Source organism: Pelophylax lessonae, assembly GCF_965119305.1.
Source record: "Pelophylax lessonae genome assembly, chromosome: 3".
Taxonomy (NCBI): Eukaryota; Metazoa; Chordata; class Amphibia; order Anura; family Ranidae; genus Pelophylax; species Pelophylax lessonae.
In genome coordinates, this window is record NC_138770.1 from 347,840,965 (window position 1) to 347,866,722 (window position 25,758).

The window sequence follows — 25,758 nt, forward strand, 5'->3', positions numbered from 1 at the left end:
TGCTTGATTGGATTGAGATCTGGAGAATTTGGAGCCCAAGGTAACACCTCAAACTGAATGTTGTGTTCCTCAAGTCATTTTTTAACCATTTTTGCAGTGTGGCAGGAGTGCATTATCCTGCTGAAAGAGGCCACTGCCATGAGGAAATATTGTTTCCATGAAGGAGTGTACAAACTGTGATGCTCATTTTTTATGCTTTCAACACATCAACTTCAGGGCCAACGTGTTTACTTGCTGCCTTTTATTTCCCACTGACTTTCAGATGCTGTTGTAACAAAATAATCAATGGTATTCACTTAACTTGTCAGAGGTCATAAAGTTATGCTTGATCGGTGTATATCCCCTCCAATGGTCTTGCATATTTTCAGCAGCGAAAACCAGAACATGGAATGCTTTTTATATACTACAACTAGAATTTCCCTCTTGTGGGAGCCCATGTACAATGGAGAGCCTGTCTCCTAGAACAAGGTTCTCTGGCACCTAAGGCGAGGATGCCAAAGTACAAACCCACCCCTCTCAACCATTGGTTGCAGGAAATAAATATGCACGAATGCCCCATCAACACAGACAATGCTGACAGGGGAATCCCTCCTGCCAAGACATTGTCTGCTCCAGTTTGCCAGATTCTCTTGTGATTATTGATAGCAGCTGCTCTAGCCTCTAGCAATAATCCCCCACCCCTGTCCCATCCCATCCCTGTTGGGAGAAGACAGTGATTATCGCTAGCGGCTATAGCAGCAGCTAGCCATAATCACAAGAGAATCCGGCAGGCTGGTTGTACCCAAGTTGATGGATTGATTAAAATGGTACCTTCGGCCTGCCCATTAACAGTTTGAATCTTGGCCGGTTCAGATTCAAAAGATTCAAACCGTATATGGCTGGCCTTAGGTATTCGCCCATAGAAGGTTGGTGTCCACTTATTTATAGACTTTCCAGAAAAACAGGCCCAAATGCTATAGTCATATGAGTAAAGCAGTACCAGCAACATCTGCCAGTGACACCCCTCCCCTGCCCCCCCCCTCTCCATTATAAGACATGACATGCTGTCATGCTTATGTGCCTGATTTGTAAAAGCCTGAGAGCAGTCACATTATGAATGCACATCTAACGTCCCTCATGGTTTATGTGCAGTGCTCCCAGCATAGGCCTTCAGACCTCTGTACAATGTATGGTGAACTCTTTACCAGTCTGGCTTTTTCAGGTATGTTCCCTGGCATCCAAGCTCCTTTAAAGCCAACAACCCAGCATACTTGCCAAGTCTTCAATGGGTGGGACAGCATGGGATAGAATGCAAACATTTCCAAACTGGCACAATGAGACACTACAAGTGGGTGGGAAACTGTTGTAAAGAAGAACACTCAGATGGAAGACAAAGGTTGAGAAAATGCACACATGTCCAAGGGGAGTGAAACTTTCCACAAAAAGGGGAATGAATGAGGAGCTCAGTTCTGCATTGTAGTAGACATGTGTTGCAGAGGCAGGAGAGGCTACTGTCTTGGCTGCCCCTCTCCTTTCCCTTTCGAACAGCACAACACCCAAGACAGGTACCTCTTCTGTCTCTGCCTCAGCCTGGCCCTGCATGTACTGGATAGATAATGGACAGATTATATTTCCCTTACACAGGCACAGTTTCAGGACTGTGTCATCTAACTCCTAATAGCTAACGGCCACAGCTTGTGAAATGTGTTGAATGTCTCACCTGAGTTTTGTGGGGTATACAGAATTGATGGGGCAAGACAATTGGGAAAGAATAATGAGAAATTATAGTTATTCTGGTAAATAAAATTTGACATGTGAGAAACATGAGAGATCCACCCAGGACTGTCTTTCTGAAAATAAATGTTACTTGCTTGGCTGTCCTACTAATATTCTTGCTTTAACACTTTGAGTCATAGGCCCTGGACAGACATTAACTTTTCTGATCTGTCTACTTTTTCCAGGCCAGTTTTGAATCCAAAAGGCATGCATATTAGCCAGATAACAAGCATTTTTTAGAAAGAGATCAGCCACAGTTGCACTCATGTTTGTCTAATAAGCTAGTCCTTTTAATAGAATGCCAGTCATAATTCTTACTGCTATTATAATAGCTGTAGAAATAGTATCTTGGAAATTATTGCTAGACTGAAAAGATTTCTGTTCTATGTAGGAAGATTAAATTCATCTGACGTTAAAGCTAGACATGAAAGGTCAGTCTAGTTTGTTACAGGTAGAATTAATTAGTATCTGTATTACAACAAAAAGTAATAAGGGAAATAAACAAGCAGGAAATTAACCCCCATAGCCATTAGAGATAAGATTCGAAGAACCTAATGTCAATATTTAATTAAGCTTTAAACTAAGAGCAGAGTTACATTGCTTATGCTTATACATTATGGGAGATCATACTTTGTAGAATATTTGCAGGCTTATTGTCAATATAGTGGATAACAGCACAGAAGTAATTATTATTAGTACAACCCCAATTCCAAAAAAGTTAGGGTGCTGAAAAAAATGTACATAGAGACAGAATATAATGACTTACAAATCTCATAAGCCCATACTGTATGTTATTCACGATAAAAAATAGAAACATATCAAATGTTTAAAGTGAAAAAATGTACCATTTTAAGAAAAAAATAAGGTGATTTTGAAACTGATGGCAGCAACGCGTCTCAAAAAAGTTGGGACAGGACAACAAAAAGCTGGCAAGGTAAGTGGTAATAACAAAGGAAGAGCTGGAAGAACATTTTGCAACTAGTTTCGTTTGCAGCCGATCTGTAACATGATTGGGTGCAAAAGTGCAGAGTCAGAGTGTCTCAGACATAAAGATGGACAGAGGTTCACCAATTTGTGAAAAGCAGCTTCTAAAAATTATCTAAAAATTTCAGATTATTGTTCCTCAAAGTAAAATTGAAAAGACTAAATATTTCATCATCTTCAGTACATATTAGCATCAAAAGAGTTATAGAATCTGGAGAAAAATCTGTGCGCAAGGGACAAGGCCCCCACTAGCAATGATCTCAAGTGAATCCAGCAGGCTGGTTGTACCCAAGTTGATTGATCCATCAACTTGGTACATACAGCCTACCCATACCTGGTTCGAATCTTGACCGGTTCCTGCTGCACCGGCCGAGATTCAAACCGCCTGTGGCGGGCTTTACACTTAAAAAATGTACCTGTTCCAACTTACACACAAATTCAACTAACTTAACTGACTGTCTGCTCTTAATGTTGAAAAATTTGTGAAATCATTACCTAAGGCTTGGATCTTTTTATGCAACTACCTTGCACGATTTTTTTTTTTTTTTTTTTCAAATTGATTTATAAATGTATAACCTGTTGCAATTTTTCCAATTTTATTTTAGGCTAAAGCCAGGACATTTAACTGACATTCCTAGAGATTCTCCAACTAAAGCTTTTTTGTTTGTCCTTTTTGCAATATTAAAGGCTTATGTACATGGGCATAAACAACAATGAATTAGAAATATACCTATTACGAGTTTAAATTATGCATTTGCTATGCATTTTTAATAGACTTGCATATATTTGTGATGCATTTGCATTCATTTTTTCAGAGTAATAAAAGAAAAGTGCAAACTGATCTCTAATTGACAGTAAACAGATCTTGACAGTTCATGTATACTAGTCCAAAAAGTTCTTTTTATGGCTTACATAGTATATTTTTTGCATGGAAGCCTACCACAGAGTGTTACAAAAAGCCTTTATAGACCTTGCTTTGTGCACTGGTGCACAGTCATTTTGGAACAGGAAGGGGCCATCCTCAAACTGTTCCCACAAAGTTGGGAGCATGAAATTGTCCAAAATGTATTGTTATGCTGATGCCTGAAGAGTTCCCTTCACTGGAACTAAGGGGCCAAGCCCAACCCCTGAAAAACAACCCCACACCATAATCCCCCTTCCACCAAATAATTTGGACCAGTGCACAAAGCAAGGTCCATAAAAACATGAATGAGTGAGTTTGGGATGGAGGAACGTGACTGGTCTGCACAGAGTCCTGACCTCAACATGATATAACACCTTTGGGATGAATTAAGAGTGCAGACTGCGAGCCAGGACTTCTCGTACAACATCAGTGCCTGACCTCAAAAATGCACTTCTGGAAGAATGGTCAAACATTCCCATAGACACACTCTTAAACCTTGTGGACAGTCTTCCCAGAAGAGTTGAAGCTGTTATAGCTGAAAAGGGTGGGCCAACTCGATATTTAACCCTACAGACTAAGACTGGGATGCCATTAAAGTTCATATGTGTGTACAGGCAGGTGTCCCAAATCTTTTGACAATAAAGTGTATATATAATTAAGAGGTTTTCCTCATAGTATAAATTTAGGAAATAAATAGCATCTTCTCAAACTGCTGGAATCTCATCAACATACATATTGCATCGGAAGTCAATTACTGTGAATAATATAGATATAGTATATATACTGGAAGTCAACTTGACATTCAGTAATTGTCTCCAGAATTTATTAATAAAAAGACAGCACTTCAAAGAAGGTTTTCAATATTGGAGTACTGCACATTTTCATTTTTTTTACATAAGGTGTCTACAAACGTGGGGACCCTGATAAGTGTTTTTTCAGCATAATGTCTTTGCCTGCTCAAAGCACAAAAAAGTACTCCTCTTCAAAATAAGATACAAAATAATAGGTGTTTTTGTACAATAATTGCTTTGAAGATTGTTTTAGCAAAGTACTAAAATAAAGTAAAGGTTTAGAACTTTTAGAACTACTATATAGCCTCATAAGTGATAGATGATGGTCAAGCCAGGGGGAATACCCAGGCTATGATCGTATGTGTGACTTTTATACAGCAACCTTTTTTTTAAGTATCTCAACGTCACTTAATAAATAAATAAATAAATAGCAGTTGCTAAACTGTTGCTTTACAGTATCAGCCATTCTACAGGAAAACAAAAAAAATTTTGTTACTCTGTTACATACCTGAGTTATGTATAGTAATGGGGGTAAAATTACATTATTATAAGAAAATAATCATCAGATGAATTGTTCCCCTGCTGTACGAAAAGAAAATAGTAATGAAATAAAAGTTTTATAGCAATGATTTTTTCTGATGATTTATTAGATGTGGAACAAAAGCACTGGGCAGTTACTTAAATGGGACTACAGGAACCATAATCATTTAAAATAAAGAGAAAAGAGAAGGCATTTTTCATTTTTAGCTATCCGCATCTGAGAGTATTGTAAATTCTGTTTTAATCTTCAATGTGCACTTGTGACCAGACTATGGACATTAAAGTAGTTACAAATTCATAACAAACTGTAAATGAGATTTAAAACAAGCCATGTCTGACCTCTCTAGCTGAATGTACTGTAAGGTAATTCATCTTCAAAGATCTCAACAAAGACTCTAAAGTCGTGTTTCAGTTTCTATCAGGTTATATCTCATACACACTAGGCGTTTAGCCCCAGTGAGTGGGGTCCCTGCATTTTGTTGCAGGGGCACTGTCCAACCCTACAGTCTGTAAAACTCTGAAAGCTGCTGCGGGTAGATGGTGCACCAAGACAGTATACATCCAGGGATGAATGCCAGGAACTCAGACTGCTTGTGTTTCAGGCATTTGTCCCTTGACATATACTGCTTTAATTGTTGATACCTCTTAGAGCAGCTCATCCAGCCCTGTCCAGCCACAGCAGCTTTCACCCTATCATTGAGTTTCACAGGCTTCCAACATCCTGTGCTTTCCACCCGCACCAAAACGCCAAGTTCTCATTCATCAACCCTAAATGCCCAGTGGTCTTAGAAACATCTGATATGTTAGTGGGCTGGCAGCCTGCCAAGGTACTACTGCAATAGAAAGTAGTATAGAATTAACTAAGATTCTTTTTTAGTGCCTCCTAGTTAATTTCTCTACAAAGCTTAAAGCTACAGATGTAAAAGAGGTCTTTCAATTTTACCGCTTGATCAAGATATGTTAATACCTAAGTGTGCACAGTCTAGGCACAGGTTTACTTTAGGATGGCAGGTAGTTTACAAGAAACTGAAAAAGAATTAAAACAAAGTCATGAAATGCACATGAGGATATAATCTACTGTATCTGCAAGAATTGGTTTTCATCCAGACGTAGTTGTTTGGTGTCACTACTTAAAAGTGCTTTTTGGTACAGTCATAGGGTGCGTTATTTTGTGGCAAATAATTTGAAGAAAATTTAACCACAGCACCTTCAAGGGGCATTGGTGGTTCAAAAAGGCCAGTTTTTTTTGTCAGCACTGGGTGAGTGTTTTCTTAGTGGACTTTTTTTTGCATGCTTAAAGTTTGCATGTGCTTTGCAAATGTGCTTTACAAATCAGCAGGTCCACCTTAGTTAAGCTCTCCCAAGCAGTCCATACTTTATTTTCTCTCCTCAGTTGCTCCATTCAGCCAATAAGAGAAAAGGGAAGTCCTCTGTAAACTAATGGTTGGTGGACTTGTAGCTCAACTAGGTTGATTGGCCTAGTGTTGTGACCTGAGTTGAGTCATATGTCCCCCCATACTGTATTGAGCTTTCTTTATAGCTTCTGGTCCTGAACAGAGGAAAGGGAAGATAAGGATATCTTGGGGAAGGACTCAAGTAATTATGTAGCTTTCCTCTGAATGAGAAACTGCAACCACAGGAATTTATTGATTCCCCTTTCAACACAGTGGGGTTGATTTACAAAAAATCTGATGCAAAATCTGGTGCAGCTGTGCTTGGTAGCCAATCAGCTTCTAAGTTCAGCTTGCTCAGGTAAGCTTTGAGAAAAAAAAAATTGAAGCTGACTGATTTCTATGCAGAACTGCACCAAATTTTGCACTCTCCAGTTTAAGTAAATCAACTCCATGCAGTGTTAATGGGGGACTTCCTCCTATGGAGCTATCGTGTTCTCCCAGCAGGGGGGTACGGGGAGCTGTCCTGTCTGGGAGAACACAGTGATCATTGCTTGCAGCTATAGCCACTGGCAATATTCACATCCTAAAAATCTGACATTCTGGTTGTACCCAAGTTGATCGATGAATCGACTTGGGTATAATCAGCTTGCCCTTACATGGTTCGAATCTCAGCTGGTCCCTGCTGAACCAGCCGAGATTCAAATTGTCTATGGCTGGCTTTAGGGGGTTGCTAGATATTATTTGCATGGTGGGAACCCTCCAGTCATACAGCCCATGAGCCAGTTTAGTATGCTGGCTTCTGCTCTGGTTCCTGCTGTTAAAGGACTGGCGATAAAGGATCCTATGTGAAAGTGTATTTACGTTCATTTTTTACAAAGACAGCTTTATCTATCCATAATTAAAAGTTGATTTTTGTACTGGAAATCTCAGAAATAGATAGCATCTTCTCTAACTGTTGGGACTTTATCAACCTAATCATTAAATCAGAAGTCAATTATTCTGCCTAATTCTGATATAGTAAAAGTAGGGGAAGCCTACTTAACTTGACTTGACTGTAGTATTTGTCTGCAGAATTTAGCCATAAATATAAAGTACTTCAAAGAAGGTTTTCAATATTTGAGTGCAGTACATTTTCAGAGTTTTACATAAGGTTTCTACAGCCATGGTGACCCTGATAAGTGTTCCCTTAACATAATGTCTTTTCCTGCGTAAAGCACAAAAAAGCACTTTTAAGTGCTGCATGGTGCTGCAAGCCTCTTCAAAAGAATATACAAAGATAATAGGTGATTTTGTACAATAATTGCTATAAAGACTGTACTTAAGGCATTCATTTTCAAACACATGAGTTAGAATTAAATCACAATGAAGTAAAATAATAAAAGTATAGACTTTTTCAGCGGCATGTGTATGCTATACAATTTATTTTTTATTTTTATTCATTTTGTTGATATTGGACACTAAACAAAAATGTCATCTAAAAGTAAAAAGCTTCTGTAAACCCAGTAACTAAAATCTTAAATAAACGTTAACACATTAAAGTAATTTTAAACCCATTTTTAAATATGCAATTTCCATTTAAATAATACCAAATTTACATAGTTACATACATAGTAGGGGAGGTTGAATAAAGACAATAGTCCATCCAGTTCAACCTGTGTAGGTGTGCATGGCCGTAATCATCTCTCATACCCCTGAATGTTCTGATCCTTGAGATGTACGTCTAAGGGTCTTTTGAAAGCCACCATACTTCCCGCAGAAATCACCTCTTGTGGTAGAGAATTCCACAATCTTGTAGCCCTGACAGTAAAGAACCCCTACTTTGCCTGAGGTTAAAACACTTCTCATCTAATCGCATTGTATGCCCTCGAGTCCTCATGCAATCCTTTCGACTGAATAGCTTTTTTTCTATGCTGAGATCACCATTGAGGTATTTATAAATTGCTATCATGTCCCCTCTCAGGCGTCTCTTCTCCAGGGAGAATAATTCAAGCGATTGCAGACACTCTTCATAATTAAGGTCCTCCAATCCCCTAATTAGTTTAGTTGCCCTTCTCTGGACTCTCTCCAACTCCAACACATCCTTCCTGAGGACTGGCGACCAGAACTGGACAGAATACCCCAGATGTGGTCGGACCAGAGTTTTATAAAGTGGAAGGATTATAGTTTTATCTCTGGAATACATCCCTTTCTTTATGCATGCTAATATTCTGCCGGCTTTGGCAGCTGCCGCTTGACATTGCATGCTATTGCCTAGTCTATCCTCTACCAAGACTCCCAGATCTTTCTCCATTTTTGATTCCCCCCAAAGGTTCCCCCCCTAAAGTGTATTGTGCTTTTATGTTTTTAGTCCACAGGTGCAAAACCTTACACTTCTCCACATTAAACCTCATTTGCCATGTCGTTGCCCACTCTGTTATTTTGTCCAGGTCATTCTGTAGGATATCTGCTTCATGCTGTGTAGTTATTGCCCTGCCCAATTTTGTGTCATCTGCAAAAACTGATATAGAACTACTGATCCCGTCCTCAATGCTGTTTATGAATAAATTGAACAAGGTTGGTCCCAGGACTGAGCCTTGGGGGACCCCACTTACCCACTCAGACCAGTCAGAGTATGCGCTATTTATTACCACCCTTTGGACACGCCCTTTTAGCCAGTTCCATATCCAAGAGCAAACCTTGCGGTCGATGCCTGCAGACCTTATTTTATAAATTAAGCGCTTGTGGGGAACTGTATCAAACGCCTTAGCGAAATCCAGGTACACCACATTCACTGGTCTCCCCCTATCTAGCTCACAGCTCACCTCCTCGTAGAATGTTAAGAGATTGGTTTTACAAGAATGCCCATTTGTAAACCCATGCTGATTACTCCTGATGATGTTGTTGTCTTTAGCAAACTCTACAATATAGTCCCTTATCATCCCCTCCAGAGGTTTACATACTATCGATGTCAGACTGACAGGCCTATAATTTCCCGGGACATGCCTCTGCCCTTTTTTGAATATCGGTATCACGTTAGCTTTCCTCCAATCCCCTGGTACATTTCCTGTCATAATACTGTCAGCAAAGATCAGGAACAGTGGTCTAGATATAATCTTACTAAGTTATTTGAGTACTCTCGGATGTAAGCCATCCGGGCCTGGTGATTTATTTGTGTTAATTTTATCCAGCCTTTCCCTGATTTCACCCTCTGTTAGCCATAGCGGCAAGTCCTGTGTATTACTACTAACCATATAGTCGTGGTCAGTGTACCCCTCCTTTTCCTGAGTAAAGACTAATGAGAAAAAAGCGCTCAGCACGGTTGCTTTTTCAGTGTCCTCTGTAACCATGCTCCAACATCGTTAATTATGTGTGCAATATGCTCTGCCCTAGTTTTTTTGCTGTTAATATATTTAAAGAATTTCTTTGGGTTCTTTTTACTATCCTCCGCTATTTGTCTCTCAAAGTTTATTTTAGCCATTTTGATTTCATATTTACTTTTCTTATTTGCCTCCTTGTATTGCTCGAAAGCCGATACTGTGCCCTCTGATTTATATTTCTTGAAGGCCATTTTTTTTCCCCTAATAAGTTTTTTAACATTACGGTTTAGCCAGCCAGGTTTGGCTTTGTCTCTTCTAAAATTATTTCCCATAGGAGATGCATTTGTTTAATATGTTCCCTAAAGCATTCCCATTTTTTCTCTGTGGTCAGTGCTCCCAGGGTTTGTCCCAGTTTACCCTTTCCATCAATGAGTACAATTTGTGAAAGTTTGCCCTTCTTTAGTTTTGGGTTCTTATTTTCCCCACTTGCCTTGTTATATTGTTATTTATACAAAATGTGATCATCCTGTGATCGCTAGAGCCCAGGTTGTCCTGGACTTCTACCTCCGAGATTAGGTCTGGGTCATTAGTGATCAATAGATCCAGGACTGCATTTTCTCTAGTAGGAGAATCCACCAACTGAGACATGTAGTTGTTCTGTAAGGTTTCCATGAAAGTGATCCTTCTTTTAGGATCTAGTTCATACACTTCCTGTTATGGGGTGACAACATTATTTTTCTGTCCCCCAATTGTGGTCCTGTGTTTTACCCTGTCACACAGGCTTGTGATGGAGATTACTAGTGGTCTTTTCAGCAAATATTACACAAGCGTGGTCAGGAATCCCACTCTTAGAAGTTCCACGTAGCCTTCACATAGCCAGGAAGTGGTTGCAAAGAGGCTGCATGAGATCAGCAACACTGATATGCAACAAAGGATAAAAAAGGTGGAAATTAGTATTTTATTTAAACAAGCCAATTGTTAAATAATGCTTTTGCAAACAAAATGTAATTCATTTAGTGTTTACATATACTTTAATTATGGAACACACTATATTACGAATACTAACCAATATTGTTAATGTCATTCTAGGAATTCGTAATGATTGTAGTATTTGGTTTGGAGTACATTATCCGTATATGGTCTGCAGGCTGTTGCTGTCGGTATCGAGGATGGCAGGGAAGGTTAAGATATGCCAGGAAACCATTTTGCGTAATAGGTGAGTATGTTAAACTTAAATCATACATATCCAGCATGTGTCTATAATGTAGTATTTGCTGGTATGCCCTGGGCACCACATTACTGGTTATACTATCTTCCTTTTTTCCACCTGTTTTGAGACCATCAATGCCCTACCTGCTCTACACTACATAGAATTGCAGTACAATCGAGACAGGGAATCAGATGAGAAAGACCAAGATACATGATATAAAATACACAGTTAATAGGATATCTGCCCCTCCTACCTTTTTCCCCTGTATTGCAAGAATGGCTGTTATACATTTTAAATGTACGTGGGAAACATTTCCAACAAATGCTGATTACAGCTTATACCTAGGAGTTAATTCAAAGTATACAGTCAGTAAAAAACAACATATCTACTGCTGAATAACTTATTTTGTGATTTGATAAGCTTTTTTAACCACTTTAAGACCGGAAGATTTTGCTGCTTAATGACCAGGCCCTATTTTGCGATTCGGCAATGCGTGACTTTAATTGACAATTGCGCGGTTGTGCGATGCTGTACCCAATCAAAATTGACATCCTTTCTTTCCCACAAATAGACCTTTCTTTTGGTGGTAATTAATCATCTGTGCGATTTTTATTTTTTGCGCTATAAACAAAAAAATAGCGACAATTTTGAAAAAAAAAAACAATATTTTTCACATTCTGCTAGATAACATTCCCAAAAAAATTTAAAAATCAAAATGTTTTAACATTTTAGGTCAATTTGTTTTCTGCTACATATTTTTGGTAAAAAAATTGAAATAAGCGTATTTTGATTGGTTTGCGCAAAAGTTATTGCATTTACTAACTACGGGAAAGATTTATGTCATTTTTATAGTTTTTTTCTTTTTACTAGTAATGGCGGCGATCTGTGATTTTTTGCGGGACTGCGACATTGCGGCGGACAGATTGGACTCCTAACTAACATTTTTTGACACTTTTGGGGGTACCAGTGACATTACTACAGTAATCACTGCTAAAAATATGCACTGTTACTGTAATAATGCCATTAGCAGGGAAGGGGTTAATACTATGGGTGATTAAGGAGTTAAATGTAAGCCTAGGGGAGTGATTCTAACTGTGGGGGGGTTGGGCTTATGAGATGACCATAGAGACATGCGATCCTATGTAACAGGATCGCATGGTCTCTGTGATCATCTCAGGGAGAATGACGGACGGCTGTGTTTACATCAGCCGTCCGTCCTTCTCTGTCAGCAGGGGGAGATCGCGAGTGGCCGGCGGCCATCGGAGCTGCCTGTCACATGCACTGGCTCCCCAGCTGACGAGGGGGGTGGGAGCAGGCCGCCGGCGGCGCGCTCGCCCCCTAGCTCCTCCCAAGCGAGCGCCGTACATGTACGGGACTTTGCCTGGAAGAGCCAGCCTGCCGCAGTACATCTGCGGCGGCTGGTCGTTATGTGGTTAAAGTACATTAATTTAACAATCTTTTATCAGCATATTCATATAACATATACACCTAATTATAATTAGATGTCCCACTGATTAGTTTTGATTGCATTTCCTATTTTATTTATTTATTTTTTAAGTATCCTTTTATCTGTTGAAGTGTTTTACCGACATTGGCAGTCTGATATCAGGGATTCTTCTACTGGAACAACTGACAAATTTGGTTTCTAATGTAATTGGTTTCTAATATGTTCAATAACCTATTTACAGGAGTATCAATGACAGTTTTGCATGTGTGTTTTTTTTATTTGGAAAAGCATCAAATCTAGCAAAAAAAGATCTTCAGTAGGTTAGATGATTATTTTTTTTGTATGTTTACTTTAAAACCATGTTGTATACATGCAAAACAGCACCACAGAGTATATTGTATAAAGTTTGGTAGAGTAAAAGCACAATCTTGTCTGTTCAGTGAGCTGACTGCCTAGACCTAATCCCGATCTATAGAAAACAATAGCAATTAAAAGAGAAAACCCTGCAAAGAAATGATTGTCTGGAAGTACCATCTAAGCGTGTTTATAGAGACAAGATCTAAATGATCAGAATAGGCAACTTTGCCATAGGCCTGCACACATTGCCAGTTGGAGCCATATGTTTAGGGAAGTGCTGGCCAAGGTAGATGTCTGAGGTCAGTCACATCATGCTTGTATGTCTGATTAGCCTATAATGTCGATCGTTACTTAAAAGTTATGTGTAGACATATGCTATTCATGTGTCTATGGTATTCCATGGCATATTGGGAAACAAAAGTGGCCATGCACAGTATTTTAGCATTTCTGAAACATCCAATCTTTGGCAGGCTTCATTGTGACACCTTCATTAATAATTCATTTGTAATTATTTGCAACCTATATGTTGCCTAAAGCAACACTTGACAGAGTATAAGAGTGTTACCAAACTCTTGCTAGCTGTTGAACAACTGCTGAAGTGATTGAACAGAGAAGGGCTAAGTGGAGAATGAGACCGTATGAGTGCTTATTATCGCACACAAAGATTTCCTCACTTAAATTATTAAAGCAATGGTGTTGATTCTTTGTTCTTCTCCATGAGAAGAGTGGAGGAAGATGATAGCTTAATGTGTGCCTGTCTTCGCTACAGAGTGTCAAGGAGATGTTGTTCTCAGGCAAACCTCTGTCTATCCAATAAAACTATTCTGATTTATTAAGAATAAATTAGAAGACTGTTGCTTAGTTATGGCTTTATACTCACAGTAAAAGATATGTAAGCATCCCACTTCTAGTTTAGAATACACAAAAAAAAGTATACTCTTGTCCTACATAAGCTATCTACATGTATATATGCCTAAATCTACATTTAGATTTTTTTATACTAAAATGTTTGTTGTAGATTTTACTGTGTATAGAAATGTTCCTACATTTTAATTTCTTATACTTTCTGGTCCTATAATGTAGCATACTCAAAAAATGTTTTATATTTTTTCATAAAAGTTTTCTCCTGATTCAGGCTTGTCAGTGTATAAACATGAAGCACCCACCCCACCATCACCACTCTGAGATCTTCCTCTTTTCCAAAGTTGATACAAAATATTCAGATTTAATCAACAATGATGTATGCACATGACGTAATAGCCCATCCATGCAAAATCTTAGAACTTTGGAACTTCCTACTCTATCAGTGTGGAAGAATTCAGATCTTTATTAAGACTTCATACAACTTTATTAAAATATCAACCTCTTTATGAATGCCAATGTTTAATGAGTGCCTTGTGGCATGGGTCACCTATTTTAGTAGATGAGTCAATTTAAAACTGGTACCCCTATGTGTAAATATTTTTCAAATGCTTGACTCCCTTTTATACATTCATTTACCAAAACTTTACCCTGTTATTGTGAATTTACTATGAGGAGCAGAAGTACCCCATGAACCCATAAGAAATATTGAAGGTTCGGAACGAGTTGATAAATTAGGATTCAATTTTTTGCTAAAACTGTAAAATCGGGATAACTGGAATCTGACTAAATAGACTTTAGTACCTGTGGGTTTTAGAACTGTGAATAAAAACATGAAATTGTAAACTTCACTGTGGCAAGAACTGATTAGTAATATTCTCTTTTTCAAATGCTTTATAGACTTATCATTTCACTTTTTCTCTAGATATCATAGTTCTTATTGCATCTGTGGCAGTTGTGTCTGCTGGATCTCAGGGAAATATTTTTGCTACATCAGCCCTTCGAAGTCTTCGATTCCTACAGATCCTCCGAATGGTGCGCATGGATCGGAGAGGGGGAACATGGAAATTATTAGGTTCAGTTGTTTATGCACACAGCAAGGTAATCAACACTGCTATTTACTACATAATATACACTATTAAGAATATATGTGGGGATTGTGTATGTTACTGTAGCCAATTTCTGAGACTAGGCTGAAATTGAATAACTTCACTTTTGCTTAAAGTGCCATTAAATTTTGGATAGAATAAGGGAGGGATATACTGTAAGCCCGCTCATTTTTTTTGTTTTTGGTGTTTTTTTGCCATCTGTGACCTGATTGGGAGATTTCCCTTTACTTTCTGCCCCATAGCCAAAACAGGAGGTGAAAGGAACTCCAAAGCGAGAGAATCCCGGGGTATCACCAGAGTAACCACAACTAGTGTCCCCCATTGGAAGATTTATTGCTGTTCTGTCAAACCAAAAATCTCCCTCCTCATTGGCTCAGACACAGCAGTGGGAGCCATTGGCTGTCAATCACAGCTAGTGAGGAGGGAGCAGTTGGCGAACCTGAGCCCTGTTCTGTTCGTCAGTGAACACAGAGAGCAGTGGGCTCAGGAATGAGCATGCACGAGTGCCTCACAGTAAGTGGCTTACTATGAGGGCACTCAGCAGGGGGGGGGGAGAGTCCAGAGCACCAGCAAGGGACCTGAGAAGAGGAGGATCTGGACTACTCTGTACAAAACCATATTTGTTTTTGTTTTTTAATTCCTTTACTATTACTTTAAAGTGTTTCAAATGCCCTTTCTTTTCTAATCTGAATCCAGCTATGATTTTCTAAAGCTGACAAGAAAAAGAAAATCAAATGTTGGAACCATGGAAAAATCTGCAGAGGAGTTTGCAAACACTATGGGGTTTGCAAGGGAAAATCTGAATTTCTAACAAAGAGCAGATAGTAGAACTCTGCAATGACGTTTGACCTGGAGAGCATTGTTTAACAGAAGTTAACCGTAAAAGTTAATATATCCACATCGTGCATTGTGGTGCACTGGTGTGGATTGTAACAAAGCGACGTTCCGGATGTGAGCTGGGGTGCAATTCAAAATGAATGGCACTTCAATACACTAACACATACATGATGCATTACTGCAATGGGATCTAATAAAGGGGATGAAGTTCATATCTTTTCTAAAGAAAACCCAATGAAGCTAGCATGTGACAAAATTGTGCTTTTCTGCTAAAAGGAATGATAAGAATTCCAACTGGCTGTTTATCCTCTTCAGCAGAGATCATGTGACCAAATGCCTTGGCTTTTCCTGAATGGTTCAGACCAAACATTTGCTTTTTCAAATGTTCGCTGAACACCCAAATTTGCAGGGTGGTCACCCCGCCAAACACCCTGCAATGCACTGCGTGCTGTACAGTGCATTCTGCGCCTTGATTGGGCAAAGCTTTGCCCAATCAGGGTGCAATGTAAGCTGGTTGTTAAGGAGCGGGACCAGAAAGCTGGCCGCGTCATCCTTAATAACTGATGAGTCATCAGCTGTCAATGGGCTTCCCCAATGACAGTCTAATAAAAAAAATGGCGGTTAAAAAAAAATGGAGTGGGGTCCACCTCACAATTCATACCATACCCTGGTGGCCCCGCCTCCTTTTAACATCACGGACCGAGAGCACCAGGTGACATTGCCCGGTAGCTCTGCCCTTACCTAAATAAGAACTGTTAAAGCACTGAGAGGGCATTCGGCAGGCAGCCGTCCTAGAAGGTGAGTGTTTTTTTTTTTTCGGGTCGGCGGTGCGGTGGGTGGCGTGCATGACAATGGATTTACATCCAGGGATGTTGTTTTTTTATTTTTTATTAAAGGATTTGTCAAAAATGTGTCTCCTGTTATTATTTTGTTTTGTATACTTTTTTGAAGAATGGGTAGGGGTATGTATGTACCTATATAACCCTACCCATTCACATAGGTGGGGCCAGGATCTGGGGGCGTCCTTCTTGAAGAGGGCTTCCAGATTCCAATAAGCCCCCTGCCCACAGACCCCCACAACCACAACCCATGATTGTCGGGAAGAGATCCTTGTCCCCATCAACATGGAAAAAGACATTTGTCCCCATCCCAAAGCAACCCCCCACCATGTTGAGGGCATGTGGCCTGGTATGGTTCAGGAGGGGGGGAGCGCTCGCTCGTTCCACTTTTTTCTGACCTGTCTGGCTGCATGCTCGGATAAAGGTCTGGAATGGATTTTGAGGGGACCCCACGCCATATTTTTTTTTCAATTTTGGCATGGGGCTCCCCTTAAAATCATACCAGAACAAATCTATACATGTCCCTCAAGGCAGTACCCGGACCCCCATACCCCTCTTATGGGCAATTACTTGCATATAAGCTTTAAAAATAGGCACTTTTGGTTTTTCCTGTTCGGCTCCTTTAGACTTCACTGGGGTTCCCTGTTAAGGTTACATAGCTTTACAATCTGCATGAGGCATTTGTTAGGCTGTATTATTATTTATAGTTCTGTGGCTATATCAACCAGCTATTATTTGTTAATAACAGTCCACTGAGACAGCCAGTCACAAAGATTTAGAGGAGACACAAAAAACATAAAATCAAAACCGTTGTCAATAGAAAACTATTACCTGTTTCCAGTAAACACATATCTGGAGGTTGCATTTTTTTCCATAGCTTTATGTGGTTTGGCAGGTTTTTTTATTGTTAACATGATGTTTGCCTTTTGCAAAAAACACTGCAGCATGTTTTATTATATTTGGGTGCATTTGAATGTGACCATTTTACAACTGATGCAAGTGCACATCTTTTTTTCATGTATGGCATATACACTGCTCCTTAACCCATCAGCAGGACTGGTATCTGCTCCTTTGTGCAAGGAGAAACAGAATGAGCACTGCCAGAGAACTACAAAATGACCTCCAGCAGACCACTGGTGTGAATGTCTCTGACCAAACAATAAGAAACAGACTTCTTTAGGGTGTCCTGAGGGCCTGATGTCCTCTAGTGGGCCTCTGCACACTGCCGAGCACCGTAGAGCTTGATTAACAATTGCCAATGAACACCAGAATTGGCCGGTCCGCCACTGGCACCCTGTGCTTTTAACAGCTGAAAGGAGGTTCACCCTGAGCACATGTGACAGACATGAAAGGGTCCGGAGAAGCCTTGGAGAACGTTATGCTGCCTGTAACATCGTTCACCTTAGCCAGTTTGGTGGTGTGCCAGTAATGGTCAGGGGAGGCATATCCATGGTGGGGCGCACAGACCTCTACAAGCTAGACAATGGCCTCCTGACTGCTATTACGGATCGGGGTGAAATCCTTGGACCCATTGTCAGACCCTACGCTGGTGCAGTGGGTCCTGGGTTCCTCCTGGTGCACAACAATGCCCAGCCTCATGTGGCAAGAGTATGCAGACAGTTCCTGGAGGATGAAGGAACAAATACCATTGAATGGCCCTCATGCTCATCTGACCTAAATCCAGTAGAGCACCTCTGAGATATTATGTTTCGGTCCATCCGACGCAGCCAGGTAGCACCTCAGTCTGTTCAGGAGCTTTGTGATGCCCTGGTCCAGATCTGCAAGGAAATACCCCAGGACACTACCTGTCGTCTCATTAGGAGCATGCCCCTGATGTTGTCAGGCATTTATACAAGCACGTGGGGGCCATAGAAAATGCTGAGTACCATTTTGAGTTGCTGCAATTACATTTCTGCAAAATGAACTAGCCTGCTGCATCATTTTTTCACTTTGATTTCAGGATGTCTTTGAATTCAGCCCTCTGTACGGTGATCGTTTTCATTTCCATCAAATGATGTGGCATCCTTTCCTTCCTAACACATTACCCAGTCCATATCAGTATAGATATCCAGCATTATATTTTCCCCATTGAGATCTGATGTGTTGTCAAAGTGTTTCTTTAATTATTTTGAGCAGTGTATATTTTTCTTTGTTTTCCAAATAAACTTTGTCTACATTACAAAGAATTCCCAAAGTACTCTGGGATAGAACCTGGGGTTATAGCTGAGGAGAGCACGGCAGTAATCAGCTCTTTTTAATCATAATCTTTCTCAAGAAAACTTCAGCAGTTCACTAACCGAAGAATCACTGTTCTGTGACTGCTTCAGTTGTATGTTCGAATTAGACCTTGAGCTATTGATCTCTGTGAACAATTAGCTGTTTTTAAACATTTAGTAGCAACATAATAGTGAAAAATAGCATGAAGCTATAATTTCTGGCTGGATAAAATACTACAAAATATTCATATGAAATATTTAACCACTTAAGCCCCGGAGGATTTTCCTGCTAAAAGACCAGGGGGTATTTTGCGATTCGGCACTGCGTGACTTTAACGGACAATTGCGCGGACGTGCGACGCTGTACCTAAATGAATTTGACGTCCTTTTTTTACCACAAACAGAGCTTTCTTTTGGTGGTATTTGATCACCTGTGCGATGTTTTGATCACGCGCTATAAACAAAAAAAGAGCGACAATTTTACAAAAATAGCAATATTTTCACATTTTTTTATATGAAATTCCCCCCAAAAAAAATGTAAAAATCAAATTTTTTTAACATTTTCGGCCAATTTGTTTTATCCTACCTATGTTTGGTAAAAAAAATCGCAAAAAGCGTATTTTTATTGGTTTGCGCAAAAGTTATCACGTTTACTAACAAAGGGAAAGATTTTTGTCATTTTTGTTGTTTTTTTTAACGCGTAATGGCGGCGATCTGCGATTTTTTTTGCGGTACTGCGCAGATCAGACCCTTGACTGACATTTTTGACACTTTTGGGGTTACCAGTGACATTTCTACAGTAATCAGTGCTATACATATGCACTGTTACTGTAAAAATACACTGGTAGTGAAGGGGTTAACTTTATTTGGGAGGGAGGGGCTGTGTGTGTCCCTAGGGGCGTGCTTTCTACTGTGATTGGCTGTGGCTTGAGCTGTAAGGACACTGATCAACGGATCTACATACTAGATCCGTGTGATCAGTGTCTTTACAGCGAGGAGAATGACAGGTGGCTTGTTTACACAAGCTGCCTGACATTCTCCCTCTCCCCCGACGATCACCGAGTGACCGGCGGACATCGGGTCCGCTGGTCACACGCGCGGGGGGGTCCGTGACAGGGCAGGGGCTGACCGCCGCAGTAAATCTACTTGCGACGGTCGGCAAGCGGTTAATATTTACTTGACTAATAAATATATGACCTAAGAGTTTTTTTTTTTGTAAATTGTGTAAATTGTGAGTAAGGGGTTATTTACCTGCTTTTTAATTTTTTTTTATTTGGTAGTTTGAAGAACCCAACACCACATTTCAAAATACATTACCTATTATCTATCACTTTATTGCAATTAGGAAATGTATGTATTATGATTGAATTTTCTGTTTTGTGTGTTTACCATTCAGGAACTCATCACAGCTTGGTACATAGGATTTTTAGTGCTCATCTTTTCCTCGTTTCTTGTTTATCTGGTTGAAAAAGAAGCTAACACACAGTTTCAAACATATGCAGATGCTTTATGGTGGGGTACGGTAAGTAAAATCCATCTTGAATTGTTTAAATGTTTCTACTTGGACAAGGACTAAGCTTCTTAAACGGAAAACAATGTAAAATTGATTTCAAAGGCCCCCTTTTTTCCCCCTGCTGTAGGTTAACAATCATTATTCTTTAGAAATGAACAGGTCATCTATTTTTGTGCTGTTGCATTAATGGTGAGTGGAAAATATAAATAAATGGGACTGCTAAATAGAAATGATAATTTATGTTATTCATATCACAGGCTTAAGGAGATAGATGCACACTTGAGTGGTTTAAGTAGCTCCCTTAATTGGGTTATTAACTTATTTTTATCTATAGCATTTATTGGCTGCATGAAATACAATACATAGTAACAATGTGCAGTCGGGTAATCAATACAAATCCAGAATGTGGTTCATTGGGGTGTATGTATTTTTAGTATAATTACTTACATCTGTTTTAATTAAATTATTAAATACATTTAGAAGAGAAAAATGACTGCATGACTAAAACAATTTTTCAATGATGGACTGCTAAAATTATTTGTTTTCACACATTTAAATTGCATATTCATGTTTCATCATTAAGAGATAATACATTTGTTTTTGTCTGATTTTCTGATTTTTTTACTGTGTTTATCTATCCAAGTATGCGGGTAAATAATGTAATAAATATTGCTGCTGTGTAGCATTCCTAATTTTTGTTAAAAGCACAGACATCATTTTAGGCAACAACATAGGTCGGGTTTTGTGGCAGCACTAAAGCCATAACTGCATGCATACTTTATGGGTCCTGCTTCATTGTATCGGCTTAGAGCTGCTTATACAGTATCTCACAAAAGTGAGTACACCCCTCACATTTTTGTAAATATTTTATTATATCTTTTCATGTGACAACACTGAAGAAATGACACTTTGCTACAATGTAAAGTAGTGAGTGCACAGTTTGTATAATAACCTCAAAATACCTCAGCACACACCCATTAATATCTAAACCACTGGCAACAAAAGTGAGTACACCCCTATGACAAAATGCCCAAATTGGACCCAATTAGCCATTTTCCTTCCCCAGTGTCATGTGACTCGTTAGTGTTACAAGGTCTCAGGTGTGAATGTGGAGCAGGTGTGGTAAATTTGGTGTTATCGCTCTCACTCTCTCATACAGGTCACTAGAAGTTCAACATGACATGGCAAAGAACTCTCTGAGGATCTGAAAAAAAGAATTGTTGCTCTACATAAAGATGGCCTAGGTTATAAGAATATTACCTAGACCCTGAAACTGAGCTGCAGAATGGTGGCCAGGACCATACAGCTTTTTAACAGGACAGGTTACACTCAGAAGCGGCCTCGCCATGGTCGACTAAAGAAGTTGAGTGCACGTGCTCAGCATCATATCCAGAGATTGTCTTTGGGAATTAGATGTATGAGTGCTGCCAGCATTGCTGCAGAGGTTGAAGGGGTGGGGGGTCAGCCGGAGGGTCAGCCTGTCAGTGCTTAGACCATACGCCTCACACTGCATCAAATTGGTCTGCATGGCTGTCATCCCAGAACGAAGCCTCTTCTAAAGATGATGCACAAGAAAGCCCGAAAACAGTTTGCTGAAGACAAGTAGACTAAGGACATGGATTACTGGAACCATGATAAACTTATTTGGTTCAGATGGAGTCAAGCTTGTGTGGCGGCAACCAGGTGAGGAGTACAAAGACAAGTGTCTCTTGCCTACAGTCAAGCATGGTGGTGGGAGTGTCATGGTCTTGGGCTGCATGAGTGCTGCCGGCACTGGGGAGCTACAGTTCATTGAGGGAACCGTGAATGCAAACATGTACTGTGACATACTGAAGCAGAGCATGATCCCCTCTCTTCGAGGACTGGGACGCAGGGCAGTATTTCAACATCATAATGACCCCAAACACACCTCCATGATGACCACTGCTTTGATAAAGAAGCTGAGGGTAAAGTTGATGGACTGGCCAAGCATGTCTCCAGACCTAAACCCTATTGAGCATCTGTGGGGCATCCTCAAATGGAAGGTGGAGGAGCCCAAGGTCTCTAACATCCATCAGCTCCATGATGTCGTCATGTAGGAGTGGAAGAAGCTCTGGTGAACTCCATGCCCAAGAGGGTTAAGGCAGTGCTGGAAAATAATGGTGGCCACAAAAAATATTGACACTTTGGGCCCAAATTGGACATTTTCACTTAGGGGTGTACTCACTTTTGTTGCCAGTAGTTTCGATATTAATGGGTGTGTGCTGAGGTATTTTGAGGGGACAGCAAATTTACACTATTATATGAGCTGTACACTTAGTACTTTACATTGTAGCAAAGTGTCATTTCTTCACTGTTGTCACATGGAAAGAAATAAAAAATGTTTACAAAAATGTGAGGGGTGTACTAACTTTTGTGAGATACTGTATATTGATGGGTTCTGCTCAGGTTGTAATGTAAAGGAGCACTGTATTGCTTCATCTATTACTACTATTTGTATTGATGTAATCTTTTATTTATATAAAACTCTCATATCCTGTAGAATTTGATTGCAGGACAATACACAATTTCTATACATTGTTAATAACAAATAAACAATGATATGAAACTTAATAGGAGATAAAGGGAATAAAAGCCATTCTTACAGTCTAATAGGAAACAGGTAATGATGCAAAAGGCATGTAAGATTCTAAAAGCAAATGACTAATCTTTTCAACAAACTAAATATTTCTTTACAATGACAACTTTTAGTGAAATGATCCTAAATAATATTGAACTTTCGCTGTATATAAGCAGATTTGTAAATTGGGTAGCATTACTTTTCTTAATATATGTTCACAACACGTAAAACAAACATAAGAGTCTATTTTATATTACAATGTACAGTATAATGAATTAAAATAGAGATTGGGGTAAAATGCAGGGACCACTCAAATTGACTGGGCGCCCCTTCTCCCTTTACAATTCAACCACTGTTAGTAGGAGTAAAGCGTACCTGTTAAAAAAAAAAAAAAAAGTTATATTTATACGTACCTTACCCTCTTCTTTTGCATCACTAAGTGTAACATTACCAACCTTCCAGGAAAATTCTTGGCAAATGCAGGGCAGACAAAATTTCACGACAATACACTTCAATCTATTGCAAGCGCCTCTTTATACAAGATGCCGGCTGCTCTGTACTCCTCAGGATCTAGCCAGAAGGAGTTAGATATCATTCTTACCTTGGTGCTGTGGGTGGAAGATGGGGGTGAGGTAAGTATAGGCCCTAACTATTTTTACATACTTTACACCCATTAATAGCAGGTGATCCGTAAAGGGTGGGGGGCCTGGGCAATGTTAGCGGACTTTGCATTATATTTTAATGCCCGCTTTAACGTCTCATTTGCATTTTCTGAAAATGTATATAGCAACTGATTGTGTTAATATAGCAAATTAGACTGTGAACAATCCTAGTGGAAATGCTAGTTATTTTTAGAACAAATGTTAAGACGTTTTTTTCTTGTAGACACTGGGCTATTTTAAGTCTTCTACTCTGTTCAGGAATTACCAGATCATTATGCCAAGTAAAAAGTGTGCGACAGCAACAAACATGTCCACAGTTGATCTCCATTGGCTAAAATTGCAGCGTTCACAATTATACTATCTACAGGTGCAACTCATAAAATTAGAATACCATAAAAAAGTTAATGTATTACAGTAATTCTATTCAAAATGAAACTCATATATTTTATATAGATATGTTACACACAGAGTGATATTTTTCAAGCATTTATTTCTTTTAATTTTGATGATTATGGCTTACAGCTAGTGAAAACCCAAAATTCAGTATCTTAAAAAATTGGAATATTACATTGATGCAGTAATTTATGCAAAAGGGGCCCCGACCAAGTATTCAGTGCATACCATACTGTACATTAAAGAAAGAAATGCTTGAAATATATCACTCTGTGTGTAATGCGTCTATGTAAAAAATACGAGTTTCACTTTTTGAATTAAATTACTGAAATAAATTAACTTTTTGATGATATGCAAATTTTATGAGATGCACCTGTAATATATTATAAGACAGCTTACTTAATGTTCATTATTGGAAATCAATTGCTGGCAAGTACAGCGGTGATAAGGCATCGATCTGACCCCATTGTTGCTGTTTCCAAAGTACTAATAGGGATAACTGTTAATGTAAGAAAAAAAAATTATAAAGCTTTTATTTAATAGGCTATGCAGTCATACTGATTGTTTTGCCAAAGTAAGCTGTGGCTGAGTTCTAAGACTCATAGGTGTTAATTGGCTTGCTACTTAACTTCATGGATTCAATGTTCTCCTGTTTTTTATGCTTCTTTGTAGAAACCATATTAAATGTTAGCAGTGACAACTGTAAACTATCATATTTCTAGTGAGTCTGAAGGGAACCGTGAATCACAAGATAATCTGTGGCACAAGGTTTAACAAATTAATAATTATCAATAGAATTTTTTACAGGTTTCCTCCTGAGAAGCATGTACCAGTTGTATACATTTTAATGAGCAAATCAATATTGCAAAAAAGCTGTAAGGCTAGGAGGGTCTGGGGACACCACCTAACATACAAACTGTTCACATACACTATAATACCAAAAGTATTGGGATGCCTGCCTTTACACGCACATGAACATGGCATACCAGTCTTAGTCCCTAGGGTTTAATATTGAGTTTGCCCACCCTTTACAGCTATAACAGCTTTAACTCTTTTTGCAAGGCTGTCCACAAGGTTTAGGAGTGTGTCTATTATGGGCGCCCACAAGGAGGGGCAAGTGCCCCCCCCCCCCCGAATCTCAAATTCCCCTTTAAAGTGGTTGTTAAGCCACTTTATACCATCCTGTCTGCTCTGTTTAATAATGCTGTGTGTCTGCGCCCCTGTGTCTGTGTATGTGTTTTAAAAAAAATAAGCCGTTCTTTACCAGTTTTTAGAGCACCGATCGCCGCTCATGTGACCCTCTGGCTCTCTCCTCTCCCCGTCTAACAGCTGCCTACAGCGGGTGGGGCCGAGGATTCCCCACTGACATCAGTCTGGAGGGGGGAAGAGGGAAGGGGGTGAGGCTGAGAGTAAGAGAGAGGCGGTGAGTCACGTGAGTGGCGATCTGCACTCTGAAAACTGGTAAAGAACGGCTTATTTTTATAAAACACATACACAGGGGCACACAGGATTATTATACAGACTGTAGACAGGATATGAAACTTTAAATTAAACTACTACAGCAGCAGTAGGGGAGGGGGTAGGCACTGACACAGCAGCAGACAGGCAGGGAGGGAGGGGGGATAGAGGACTGAGGAGGACAGGAAGGCTGCAGGTGACAGAGGCACGTAGACTGACTATGGTGTCAGGGCTCAGCAGCCATGGTATACCGTGGTCAGTTTACAGAGTTGAGGACATAGCCAGGCCGGATCAGCCAGATATTTTAGGTGATAGAAGGGGCCAAATTACACAGCACAAGCACTGTGCTGTATAACATGCTTTAAGGGAACAGGATAATTTTTTTTTATAGGTTAACAAACGCTTTAAAAATAAATTCTGCCGTTTACCCTTTAAAAATAAATACTCGCGAGTCGTGGCGCGCGCAGTGACGGATGTCGCCTTCATGACATTGTCGAAAAGGGGCAGAGTATGGATGACCTTAAAATGATTCCCCCCCTCCCCTGAAAAGAGTTCTGGGGATGCCCATTTTATCTATGGGAATGTTTGACCAT

At 39.6% G+C, this 25,758-nt stretch overlaps 1 protein-coding gene across 1 annotated transcript in view; it reads left to right on the plus strand.

The window, feature by feature from the left end:
* Window positions 1-25,758, plus strand: part of KCNQ5 (potassium voltage-gated channel subfamily Q member 5) — a 749,354-nt gene that overhangs the window by 587,501 nt on the left and 136,095 nt on the right. Inside the window, exons 3-5 of the mRNA XM_082251332.1 lie at window positions 10,754-10,880; window positions 14,465-14,640; window positions 19,937-20,062. Coding sequence (XP_082107458.1) covers window positions 10,754-10,880; window positions 14,465-14,640; window positions 19,937-20,062 — 429 coding nt within the window. The remainder of the gene's footprint in view (window positions 1-10,753; window positions 10,881-14,464; window positions 14,641-19,936; window positions 20,063-25,758) is intronic.